General features: G+C 51.2%; 4 protein-coding genes across 4 annotated transcripts; 1 reads left to right on the top strand and 3 right to left on the bottom strand.

Moving 5' to 3' along the window:
* Positions 1-1638: 1638 nt before the first annotated feature.
* Positions 1639-3258, bottom strand: Ache-1 (Acetylcholinesterase; the record flags this gene model as incomplete). Its single annotated transcript, XM_032023664.1, has 3 exons — positions 1639-2605; positions 2656-2732; positions 2785-3258. The coding sequence occupies 3 exons, from the start codon at positions 3256-3258 to the stop codon at positions 1639-1641; spliced, it is 1518 nt and encodes a 505-aa protein (XP_031879547.1).
* Positions 3259-4939: 1681 nt separating this feature from the next.
* CGGC5_v011715 (uncharacterized protein) lies at positions 4940-5678 on the top strand (the record flags this gene model as incomplete). Its single annotated transcript, XM_032023665.1, has 2 exons — positions 4940-5454; positions 5513-5678. 2 exons carry the CDS (start codon positions 4940-4942, stop codon positions 5676-5678), a joined length of 681 nt encoding a protein of 226 aa, XP_031879548.1.
* An 82-nt stretch (positions 5679-5760) lies between these two features.
* gsfF-1 (Cytochrome P450 monooxygenase gsfF) lies at positions 5761-7516 on the bottom strand (the record flags this gene model as incomplete). The annotated part of the gene is made up of 5 exons (XM_032023666.1): positions 5761-6146; positions 6199-6584; positions 6641-6847; positions 6920-7204; positions 7263-7516. 5 exons carry the CDS (start codon positions 7514-7516, stop codon positions 5761-5763), a joined length of 1518 nt encoding a protein of 505 aa, XP_031879642.1.
* Positions 7517-10151: 2635 nt separating this feature from the next.
* CGGC5_v011713 (uncharacterized protein) lies at positions 10152-12107 on the bottom strand (the record flags this gene model as incomplete). The annotated part of the gene is made up of 6 exons (XM_066152572.1): positions 10152-10315; positions 10373-10680; positions 10802-11124; positions 11191-11285; positions 11355-11713; positions 11773-12107. 6 exons carry the CDS (start codon positions 12105-12107, stop codon positions 10152-10154), a joined length of 1584 nt encoding a protein of 527 aa, XP_066008062.1.
* Positions 12108-12746: the final 639 nt, after the last annotated feature.

Below are 12746 nucleotides of genomic sequence, written 5' to 3'. Positions count from 1 at the left end.
TCAAAGAAAGTGTAAAACGGAGCGGCTGAAATGCAAAAAAGAATCAACTGCAAACAGAACCAACAGACGGGACCAACAGCAGAAGCAGGGATGGGCGGGGGTGGAAGGATGGATGGAGGACAGGACGAGGAGCTGGAGGGAGGGATGAGGAGGGACGAGCGAGACCTGAACTGACTTGGCCTGACTTGACTGACCTGACTGCTGACCTGACTTTGACGCGGTCGGTACGTACGGGCGAGGCAGCAGCAGCAGCAGAGCAGCAAAGGGGGGACGGGACACTGGAGGGGGGAGGGGGGAAGAGGGACGACACAGGGAAGGGGGAAGGGAAAAAAAGGGGGGACGAGCGACGAGCAGGAACAAATAAAAAGAGACGTGGATTCCCCTCCTTGCCCGCTGCTACCGTGACCTTGCCGTGACCTTGCGGATCCAATGGATGCTTTGCTTGGAGAATGGAGATCAGGAAGAAGGAGGACGCGGGAGACACGGAGGGACGGACGGAAAGAAGGGAAAGGGAAGGCATGGACTGGATCTGGATGATGGATCTGGACCTCAGGCTGCTCGGCTGCTGCCACTCGCTTCCCGTCCCGCCTGTTCCAAGGTTGGCTGCTCCTTCTCTCTCTCTCGGTTCTCTGGCAGAAAACAGAAAATGGGACGGGAATGACCTGAGGCCATCTTTCCATCAACAAATAGGCGAACCAGGTGCACACCTCACTCTTCAGGGACCATTTCAGGTGGGAGAAAGTGGAGGGAAACCCACCTGCCACCTGCCCTGTCTGTCCTGCCACGCCACGCCTGCCTCCCATCAGAACCTGGAACCACGCACTCCAACTGGACCACCACCACCTTCCACGCTTCGCTCACCGATAGTACGTATCCATTCCGTACCCAAGGAAGGACTGCACCTTCCTTTCTCGCCGTTTCATTTGTCAGACAAAAATAAAAACGACAGCGCACGTACCACATCCAGCGCTATGCGCCAGGAAACAGGTGGACGACCACACTACATAGTACTATGTAAGCGAGCACCGTTCCACCTGCCGCCCGACCATTGGCCCGTCTCCCGACGACCCGCTACTCAAAAGCGCCCACCTTTGATTGGCTCCATCGCGCCATTCTGTCCTGCACGTGGACGCGTTGGTCACACCAAATTGTTGGTTCCAGCCAACCAACACCCGCCCGCCAATCAATTCGCGTCAATTATTCCCCTCATCCAGGAACCTCTTTGTCTCACCTCACCGCCTTCTCACTCAGCCCTCGAATCATGAGTCTCATCCCATGCAGTTGCTTCTGCCTTCTCTCCTTCTGTCGTTGGCAGAGAAACGTTTGATGTCGCAGACTAATGAACATCATGACGCTGAATAATATTGGCCTCTCAAGTATTGGGATTGCCCTCATTCAGCTTCCAATCGCGATGACGCATTGACTGCGATACCGAGGCATTGAGTACCGAATACGGGCGTATGGTTCTCTGGGGTGTCCAGGTCGTTAAAATTAGATGACCCGGTCTAGGCCTACCTTTGACTTTCTCATATGCTCTCATTCATCCAGTCTTCTTGATGAAATATGTGCCTGTATTGGGGGTTTGACATATATACGGATACACTGCACAAGTGCTAAGAATTACATGGAAATCGGCAATCAGGCAACAATGGCGTTGGTGCATGCCGTCTCCCAAGCAGCCCAGGAAAATGGCTGCACAAGATTTCCTTGGTAACCAATATCGATACCCGTTTGGGTCGTCTCAAGGCCTCCCAAAGGCGTGGCATCCCAGCCTTCACTCGTCGGTCCGTTTTCGGGATCCACAATGAAGGAAAGCCACAAGTCCTGCATCTCGTCGCTGACTTCATACTCAAACGCGGTAGAGTTCTCACGCGCAATGTCGTGAGTCCCGAAAATCAGAGGAAGCTCCGCCGAATGGAACGCCCCCTGGCCTCCGGGCATGATGTTGGTGAAGTTGCTCGAGTACATGTAGCGATACGTCCGGAGACCGGCAATGTTCCTCAGTCCAGTCTCGTAGTGCGCCGGGCACCCGAACAAGTTGTCGGCCACCACATCGGAGCCGTTGGTTGGTGGAGCTTCAGAGCTGCCGCTGAAGTTCCATTCATCCCTGGTCGAACCGACGATCGAGGGCCCTTGGGCGACCTTTCCGTTCAAGGTGCGCTCTTCATAGTCGGAAAACTTGGTTCTCTCGTCAACGACAACGTTGAACGTCAGATTACTGGCTTGGCCGAGATACTTTTGGATGTCCCGGAAAGGAACCTTCCTCAAGCATGCCAGCTCATCATCTTGGCACCCGAATGCGGTCGCCAGCGACGTGAAGCTAGAGTGTGTCGTGTCGGCGCTTCCGATGGGGATGAACGGTGATCCCGAGTTCTTGATGAAACCAATGGCGATGGGGTCCTCGGGGTATGCGTATTGGTAGTACGAGACCGACGCGGCGCCCGCACTTTGACCCCAGAGGACGATGCGCTCAGGGTCGCCGCCGAATTTGGCGATGTTGTCCCGGACCCATTCAACAGCCAGACGCTGGTCCAAAAGCCCCAGATTCTGTTCCTTGAGGTCAAGACCTGCAGCATTGGGGAATCCCCAGAGCCCAAGACGGTAGCTACACCAAGGTCAGTAAGGTACACACGGCTTTTGAGAGTAAAGTCCTACTTGATGGCGACAACGATATGCTTCTGGCTTTTCTGCACCCATCGAGTCGGGGTTTGGTAGGCAATGTCATTGCTACCCTAAATCTCAAAGTCAACAACAATTGTAAATAGGTTTCAAGGGGTTGCTGACCTCAGTAAAACCACCGCCGTGAATCCATACGACGACTGGAAGAGCTTCCGAAGAGTCGACTGGGGCCCATACGTTGAGAGTCAGGCAGTCTTCGCTGGTGCTGTTGGGCCGGATCAAGAACTCCGCTTTCCATGCGCCTCCGCCTCCCGGAGGATCCGTCTGCGGACAAGACGGTCGCCGGAACGACGCGTCCAGGCTCCCGAAGGACTCCTTCGGCAGGGCAGGAAGCCATCGACGGTCTCCAACCGGCGGTTCGGCGTAGGGGATGCCGTAGAATTGCGCGACTGATGGTGCCCATGCATCCGTGAAGCCATTCACTATGCCGTGTTGCGTCTCAATAGAGGTGCTGGGCAACGCATAGATATTCTGAACGACGAGATTACCCAGCGCCGAGATGGCGGTCAGGGCGTGAGAGGTCCGGAGCTGCATGATGGAGGAGGCGTTGCTCCACAAGAACTGAAGTGCCGCCTCCATCGCTGCTGCTGCTCTCGAGCATTTATATCAGTCTCGATTCCGAACTCGCTGCCGGGTAGATTTGCGGAGCCGGTACATTTGCCGCGTGCGGTGCCTGGCTCCGCGTATTTGCGGGGTAAACAATCCCGAGCCGAAGGTAGAGCGTTGAAGATCGTCGGCTCGCAATGTAGTATTCGGAGCGTTGTGTTTATTGAGGGGAAAGAGTCGGCTCGATTGGCTTCTTTGGTAATTTTCTGGGGATGACGTTAACTCGGCCGAATTGGAGCATGGAGAAGGGCCGAACAGGTGGGGTTTCAGTCCAATCAGTCCGGGGATTGGTCCCTCGCATCCTGCTTTGCATGACTCTCGTTTCCTCTTCCCCGTGGAGAAGCACGCGGTGTCTGGCGAGTCGCGTGAATAGTCGAATGGGGTGACAGGGTTGGCCGACCGACGGGGTGCTTGGTTGCGTGCTCGAACAGGTAGTCACCTCGGGCCGATCGTCAACACGACAGTTTTTCACGATCTTGATTGTCGTTGCTTCACACAGACGCGGCCTCACATGTCGAGAAATTGACCAACGCCATCTTCAGCGTTCCTGTAGCTGCCGAGTCTTCGTCTTTGACGCTGGCAGGTGGGATGTAAGAGGTGTGGAAATTACGCAGATTCCCTTGAATCATGGAGCCACTCTCGTCGTATCCCGCAGTGATGCTCGAGTTGAGTGTTGCAAATGCCGGTTCAAGCTGATTACATTTAGACATTTTGATCCAGAAGGAGTCGAAATGTCTTTGCGTGTCAACACTGGCGCTTTCCCGACATTAAAGACTATTAGGAGCGTCCGGCGAGTAGCCAGACCTCCCATTGTGTTCCAATGCGGCTCAGCGATGCCCACTCTTTTATCTCATTAGACATTGAGAGTCCGAGGTCTCTACCATATCCCAAAATGCGAGGAGGGAGTCGCACGATGATAGAAGAGTCGTATCGCTTACACAAATCAACTCGCCTAATTGTGTGGGATGCTGCACCGCGACTCCGTATCAAGAAGAGTGCTTGTCCCAACCTCACATAGTGAGACGCATCGAGTCAAAGTTGACAATGATCTATGGTCTGACTTACTTACCCCTCCAAATATGGACGCAGAACGCTTGCCGTTGTACGACTTCTTGAAGATCTCTCGGCAGTGTCTCTTCATGCTTGATTCTTGTTGCGCGCCATACCTTGTCGACTTCAAGCATGAGCATCCTCGTTTCTCCGACGAATCTTTGTAGTCAAACAACTTGATCGAGTCCAACAAATCGCAAAGAAGAACATGAAGGATAAAATCGATGATCGGAAGCAAAGCTCATCAGCAAAATGTCTCGTGCATCATCTCATTTTGGCTGACGTCAGTGCTACGGAATTTCAGATGCGCCACAACGCAGCAAGAACCACCGCATTGGGACCAGTTCCACGTGGCTTCCGTGAAAGGGATGCGCTCTGTTACGCCATGGTCTGCCAGTCAATAAGTCGACGGCGTCATGACTCCGTTCTGCGGCTGCGTCGGATGTGGATGAGTTGTGTATATATGTATGAAATATCTGCGACAGCTCTTCGTCAAATTGTTGACCTTCTTGAAGACATGATTCTCCTCCGACGGTCGCATTTTATCACTTCAAATTTCCCACGTTCACCAACCATAAGTCCAGCATTCAGCTTAACACGCAAGATGGCCTCGCAACCTTCTCACATCAATTTCCCCGGAAAGACCTCCGCAACGCCCGGCGAAGAATTCGAAGTCCGCCAAACATCCACGTCTGAGGACTGGCACCCTGATCCATCAAAGTCATTGCCTCTTTCACCAGCTCGACAAGCATTGGTCGATGATATCATTGCGTTGTACTCCATGGAGCCGACCGTCGACCGAGTGAAGCGCTACACTGCTGACTGTGTTTACGATGACCAATTTGTCTACGCCAATGATCGCTACAAGATGGCGGGACAGTGGTTCGCCTTGCCCAAGCTTTTTAATGCCAGCAAGAACGAGGGATACGAGATCGTCAAGAACGACCGCGACTTGATCCAGTTCAAAAATGAACAAAGCTGGACATTCAAGTTGATCCCAAAGACTGCGACCATCAACGCGCTCGTCAGCCTGAGCTTGGACCCTGGAACAGTCGACAGCGACTTCATCCAGGTCAAGTATCACAAGGATCAGGCAAATGACAAAGACTACAGTCACGAGTAAGTCCTAACACTTGCTAGGAGACATGACAACACTAACCGCCGATGTCCTATGAAGGGGCGTGGGCTTCTCGTTCAAGAAGTGGCAAGCGGACAACGTTGCAAAGTACATGGACAGCAAGGAGGTCGAAGTATTTATTGCCGACAAGAACGCAAGCAAGAATAAGGTCAAGAAATATGGAACTGGCAAAGCTGAAGGTGATGCTCCGACGAAGGATCTCTAAACAGCAGCGCCTAACGCGACAAGAGATGTACAAATTCAAAAGGCTAGCAATAACCCCGTCTTCCTAAATCTAATTCGTGGTTTCAGTGGTTCCTACGCTTGACTCGCGCGACCACGCCTTCTTGTCTGGCAAAGAAGGTGTTTCTGGTGTGCCACTGAGTCTTGGCTTGATCGTAGAATTCAAACCGATAATTCCACACCAACTGAGGAGAAAGCTTGTGCAGCTCAATCAAGGCAATGTTCTTGCCCAAGCACGTACGTGTGCCGCCGCCAAAGGCCATCATGAATTTGTCCATGCAGTTGGCGCGAGACTGATCCATCCAGCGGTCAGGGTTGAAACTTTCTGCGTCTGCACCAAATACTTTCTTATCAAAGTGCAGCACGGCGGCGTTGATGCCAACAACATAGCCACCCGGGATGAACTGTCCACAGAGCGTCATGCCCTGAGAGGGCACAATACGAGGCAGAGCTGTGTTTGGTTTGTCAGAGGCACACCCGAATCATGAAGCAAGACGACTTACATAGCTGGGCACCAGGATGGATACGAAGAGCCTCCTTTATGCACGCGCAAAGGTAGGGAAGTTGGCTCGCCTCTTTGTATGTGGGAGGCATGCTGAGACGACCCGCATTGACGGCTTGGTCAACCTCGGCCTCCAGCTTACGGTACGCCTCCGGATTGTGCATCAGGTGATAGAACAGGGAGCGAAAGGCGATGGCAGTGGTGTCGCTGCCAGCAAAGAGTGCACCGTAAGACTCTTGCTCAACATCTCCCCAGCGGTAGTCGAACTTCTCACCACTCTTCTCGTAGATGGAGAAGACCTGCTGTGCCATGTCGGTTCTGGGGGCCTCGAGGCGCGACTCATACGCATCCTTCATGAGGCGTGCAGAAGACTCGCCAATGTTCTTTCTAGCACCAGGTGTCAGCTGAAGTACGCTTCATGAAATTCCAGACTATCAGCTCACACTCCCTTGGCAATCTCCTTGCCTGCAGATGTGAGCATGCATCCAATGCCAACGAAAGGGCGCAGGATCGGCGGCGCCACACCCATCAGGCAGACGAAGGGAATCATCTTGTCGAGAGACTTGATCCAGTCATTTTGGTCCTTTCCCTCATCAACGAATCCAAAAGCTCGGCCATAGAAGAGTTCACCAATGATGTCAAAGGTGTACCTGTTGCACTACTTAACCCGGATTTCTTGACCGTGTGAAGACTTTGTTAAAAACGTGGTGATGGTCACTCACCAATGCAGCCATTCTCCGATATCACAGGGCTTTCCTGAGTCAGCGTACTGTCCCAAGCGTTCGGTCAAGAGGTCGCTGCAAGTGTCGATGTATTGCTCGGACTTGGAAACATTGCTCATGGAGTATACACTGCTCGTGATCCTTCGCCTTTGGCCATGCTTCTTGTCGCTCTTGCAAGAGAAGACATCGCCGTGAGGGCTGAAACCGGTTGTATTGTAGGGCTCGTAGAATTGGGCTTTATCCAACGCGTTGGAAAAGCGATAAATGTCCGCAAATGCCTCAGGACTGCAACGTATATCAGCCACGAGTAAACCAAGAACCCGTTAAGACTCCATATACCTACTCTGAGCATGAGATCTCGTCTGGTGCCAGTCTGACTAGTGGACCATATTTCTCATGAAGGGCTCTTTCATCCTTTTCGACGTCCTCGGTCCAAATCTTCAACATGTACCACAACCGTGATACCGTCGCAAGGAAAGGCCCGGGGATTTTGCTGAGGGGATGTAATGTGCGTGCATAGACGACCCAACCAATCCAGTAGATGACTGGGAGTGCCACAAGCACCCCAACCCGAGGTAGCGAGGGCTCCAGGAACATTGTGACGGACTATGCTGTTGTGAGGCGAAAGAAAAGAGTATCTTGAATGACTTGAACCAAAAATGAGAGTCTGCATCTGAAAAACGAGGGGACTCCTAGAGCCTATTTATAAGGCTATTGGAGAGAAAACAAGCGGAATCCCATCCAGAAGTCACGCCCGGCGCTACCGTGAAAGATGCCCCACGATAGATCCAAGCGACTCGACATTAGATTGTCCATGCTGAGCGACCCATACGGACGGACGTCTGACATCGCTTCGCCGAGTGGTGCGGATAATAGTGGAGTTGATTCCGTGTATCGGCTTGCCTTACCGTCCGAGACCGAGAGACTTTCTATCTAGACAACATGAAGTTTCTGACCGGAGTTCGGAGCAACACAAAAAGATACCCTGTCAATTGGAGGACACTAGGGTTGAACCATGAGTCATTTGGCATAGGTTATGGGATACCCGAATCGAGTTGAGTAGTGTCGGACGCATGTGACTTTTGCTAATGGATCGCGATTTGGACATGACGCAAAATAGCACACCGAGAGGCAAGACATCACGGCCACTAATAGTCCTACTAAGTGAGCAACATGTTTCAAGAGCCGAGATTACACCTTGTTCTGAAGAAAGATTCTGGTTCTAAGCCTTTTGATGCTTCGTGTGTAATCCGAACGCGAACATCTGCATGAAATAGGCGATGCGCGTCAAGATTGTCATCAAGCCTGCATTCCATGAATGATTTTTGAGAGGGCATTCAGAACTTCTGTGAAACCCCCGTGAGAGTGATGCGAGGGTTTTGACCTGGTGGGTTAGTTCCGCCGGCAGTCGGGTTCAACCACGATGCCGAATCTTATCGGCCTGGATCCGCAAGAGCTCAGGAGACGCCGCTTGATCACGAGTTGGAAGTTTGAATGAATTTTGGGATGAAGTGGACATTAAAATTGTCTTGGTATTGTAGATAAATAGCTGATTTGCTTGCTTTCGTCATGGCATGGCGATAGACGAATCAGAAGTTGAGCCATGTCAAGGGTGTGATCTTGATTAAGTTGAGGTACCTCAGCTGGTCAAACGCATACCGAATGAATCTGAAATAGCCAAACATTGGTTGAAAAGGTCGTATCATTAAGAACTGAATTTCTTGGAATGAAGACGATCCGACTGTGTGGAAAGAGGTTGCTCACAGGGAGTAGTAAATTCTGCCCCGAGCCACCCAGTCAACCAAATTAATGAGCACCAACGCTCCGATGATTAACACAGCCCAATTCATGTTCACTTTGTATTATTAGTTACATGTAATCGAAAGGTTGATGGAATTATCTTCAGAGGTAGACACTCACAAATGCTACTGGCTGTTATGGGGACATAGAGAGGAAAGCTGCATCAGCAGGACAATATTAATAACCAACGCTCTTGACCGAAAAAGCGCAGATCTTACCACAACATGATTATAACCAAGGACGAACAAATAGCCGACGCAATGTTAATAGGCTTACCAAACCTAACAAGGCTGAATGCACGATTGTCGGGCAAGCAATCGCGCCCACTCACCAGAAGCTGTCACCCTAGCGTCAGTACCATGGAGAGCCAGCTAGATCCCTCGTATTGGATTGCATGCCATTATCACAGGAATGAAGTATTCAATCTGGAAAGCTACATCGCCGAGACAAACGATTGCTCAAGCGTGGTCACTCCCAAAGACTACCAATCCTGCGGACAAGCCAGACTGTCGCATGTTGTAAAGAGGACTGTGTGTACCTATCGCCATTTCCGCCGCCACAATGAAGGAAAATAGCGTTGATCGGTGCCCGGAAACTGGACTTGATCCGGAGCAAAGCGGTAGAAAATGGCAGGGCATTGTCCCTGGCTAGTCCCTAAGCCAGTCGTGACGGAGCGTTGTTGATGCCCATTATGATCAAGAAGCTGTGAAACAGAATTCCCGTCAGCAGCCACATAGATATTGATGATGTCATCAGCACATGATAACTTACTTGAGTGACACGATTGTCACGGTTATGAAGGCTATGCTCCCGGCTGTGTACTTGAGGGTATCGATTATCCAAGGTATGCAGGGCAGACTAAGAATCGTAAGTCATCATCACTGCCTGAGTGTTCTTCGGGTCTAACAGAGACTTTTCCAACCCGAAAGACGATGTTTGTGACTTCTTGTCCGACGCTCAAGGAGTTCAAGAAATGAATGTCAAGCAAGTGGTATGTCCCCATTGCGTAGATATTCGCTATGGCGGACTGAGCTGGGCTTTTACTAATATTTATCCAGGTTTGGCACAATTGGCTTGCCAACTCATTATCACGAGGAACATGGTGCAATTTTCCACCAGGCTACAGTTTCAAGTATCTCGAAGATCTCCGAAAAATCCAAGGCAATGTACTATTTGCCAGTGGGGACTGGGCCTTAGGATGGAGGGGATTCATTGATGGCGCTATGGAGGAAGGTACCAGAGCTGCCAAGGCCGTCATGGACGATATGCGGCCGGAAAAGCCATGTTTATCAGCTCTTTGAAAAAGTTCTACTTGCACTATTAGGAATGTCAAGTAGCCCAAGAAAGGTTTCCCTTCCTATGGCTCGATCAATCAGGAAAACCCTCCGAGAATATGGTGCTTTATGTCATAGAGCAATCGGGCTCACATTGATCACATGATGAATACCTTAGCTTGTGGTAGTAATGAGATCCATCTATCGCCCAGTGTTCTTCTTTTCCAGACTCGTTCAAGTTGATCCATGCCTTTGCGAAGATTCTCAAAGCCGCTGCGCTTGTAGAAAGATGCGAATACCTCCCGGAAGAATGATTTATGCTCTTCCAGAACACTGTCAGAAGCCGCCATAAAGGTTGCCCAGATGAGGACTTGTTTACCGGGCGAGCCAGCAGGGAAAGATTCAAACGTCTCCTTGAATCGTTGAACCCGGCAGATAGACTCGGCGAACTGTGGAAAGCTGTCGCTAACGGAAGCTACCGACAGTATATCGCGACGCGCCTGATCGAGATATATGTCGTAGGATTGCTGGATGAGACTCATGACCAACGACGTAATCGGATAGTGCTCTGGCTGATGCTGAGAGCAGTGCTTGATGCATTCAAACGCCTGCGTGATGTTCTGGCGAGTGCTCAGTGTTGTGATACCCCACTGCTCATTGATCAGCGGTGCAGCGTATACCCGCATTCTGGAAGTGGAAAAGTTAGCTGTGATCAGAGCTTAGACCTCTGGAGCCCTGACGGCGCAAGGTAACTGTTGGTGCGGAAAAGGCGGAATCTCTTCAGTGGCGAAGATCCAAAAACGCTTACTTGTGAACTTGGCGGACGATAAAACGTGACAGCTCATCTTCGCCCAGGCTGTCTTCTCCCCCAATGGCTTCGAGTGCGGACTCAAGTAAGCGAAATAGTAGCGGGAAGTCATCTGAACCTGTGACCATGACTGCCACCAACAGCACTAGGATGGCGAGTAAGATGGAAAGTCTAGAGGATTGGTCGCTGTGTCCGAGATCTCGGCGTTGCAGATCTGCAATTGTGCAGGCGTACAGCTGAGATGCTGAAGGATTGGCGTTTGCAGATAGCTGAGATGACAGGCCCGGCGGTGCTGGAAGGGAGTCCTCACGGAAATCCAGGCTCTTTGATTGAGATAAGCGTTGCCCGTATCGATGGAAAGAGGCGACTGTCAACACTGAGTTTAGTACCAATTGATCTAGATGGGCAATTGGCAGGACCAGATGCCTCCACCCGTTGTGCAAGCCATCTATCGCCACCATTTCCCCGGCGATATGATCGGAGACTAAGAAGACAGTCAACAGGTTGAGCAACTTGAGGAACACTGGCATGAAGAGATTTTGACGAGACGTACAATGACGAATAAGAGGTAGCGCCCATGATGCGACTTTGGCAGGTGGCGGCTGAACCCTTAAGCAGCCATGCTTCCGTGCTATCCCCGCTGTTGCCATGTTTCTCGTCTGAGCGAATTCCTGCGGTCTTTGCAACTGGAGGAGAGGTTGATTGTTTGATGGATCTACCACAGACTCAACGTTGTCATCAACAGTAACTTCGCTGGGAGACGCCGGGATATCCGCATGACCCAGTACTTGATCGTTGTCTTGTGGGAAATGTTCCTCACTGCCAAGTTCTTCACACAGCTTTGCGCTGTTTGGGCATGGCTTTGATATCCGCTCCAGGGATGACGCTTTTACTTGTCGTTCGGCATCTCGTCTAACCGCTGTTAGAAAGTAGAAACGGGTTGCCGGAAGAAGTATGCTGGTATCACGCACCCCTCGAATACTTCCTGGATTGTCTTGCCTACCCAGAAGCCCCGGGCAGCGATACCATCGCTGAAGCGATGTCGAATGCCGAGCCCACTGCACTTTAGGCCTCTGGATTGGCATTTCTCGCATTCCGGCTCCGTACGATCGCAGCTTATCCTACGTTTTGAGCACTCAAAGCAGCCTGTGGTCGAAGTAAAGCCTGGGATTAGTTCAAATCTGGGGATAGGGGTGTACCCGGGGGTGGAGTTCAATCGGACCTCTTGTCTTGGGCCGGTACGGACGGGGCTTCCGGGGCATGATTTCGCAGGTAAATGCCTAAAGCGCCCCGTGTAAAATACCATGATGCACTGGAGACGAGCAGGCAGAGAATAGAAGCTTAAATGATACCAAAATGTGCTCTGTTGACGGCTGTTATCTTCGACGTGACTAGTGTCGCCGCGATCGGTGCCCCGCCACCGAGTGGATAGATAATCGACACTATGCCAGATTCGAAAGGTTAAATGAGACCACCGGTTTACCGGCCGTCCGGGTGACCTGCCGGCAGATTTACCCCGCATCGGTCCACTACCCGGCCCTGGATGGACGATAAGACCTAAGAAGCTATTTTGCTGGAGACCTTTGCATGAAAATGATTCGTCGAAATGGAAGCAATGAACTCACAGGCAACAAGCATTCAAAGAACATTCAGTATGAGTTCGCAGTTCATGAGTATCATGAACAGATCACGAGCCTGATTTCTGAAATTACGATGAATCAGGATAACAGTCTTTAAGTTCTAGAGCTCGAAACATTGACGAGGGGAAGTCTTCCTCACAGTCAACGCAAGCTATCTAATCTTTCTTCATCAAATGATATGAGGCGCCATTGCATGTGAGGTACCCAAAGTTTACTGCCCCTTCGCTGAAAGTCAAGCCAACCGAGTCTTTAGTACGTGTCAAGTTCTCAGGAAGGTGTTGCTGAGGCTAAGTAGCGGGCATCTT

Source organism: Colletotrichum fructicola, assembly GCF_000319635.2.
Source record: "Colletotrichum fructicola Nara gc5 chromosome Unknown KSG_Nara_v1_contig07, whole genome shotgun sequence".
NCBI lineage: Eukaryota > Fungi > Ascomycota > Sordariomycetes > Glomerellales > Glomerellaceae > Colletotrichum > Colletotrichum fructicola.
This window is presented reverse-complemented; position numbering and strand designations above follow the sequence as displayed.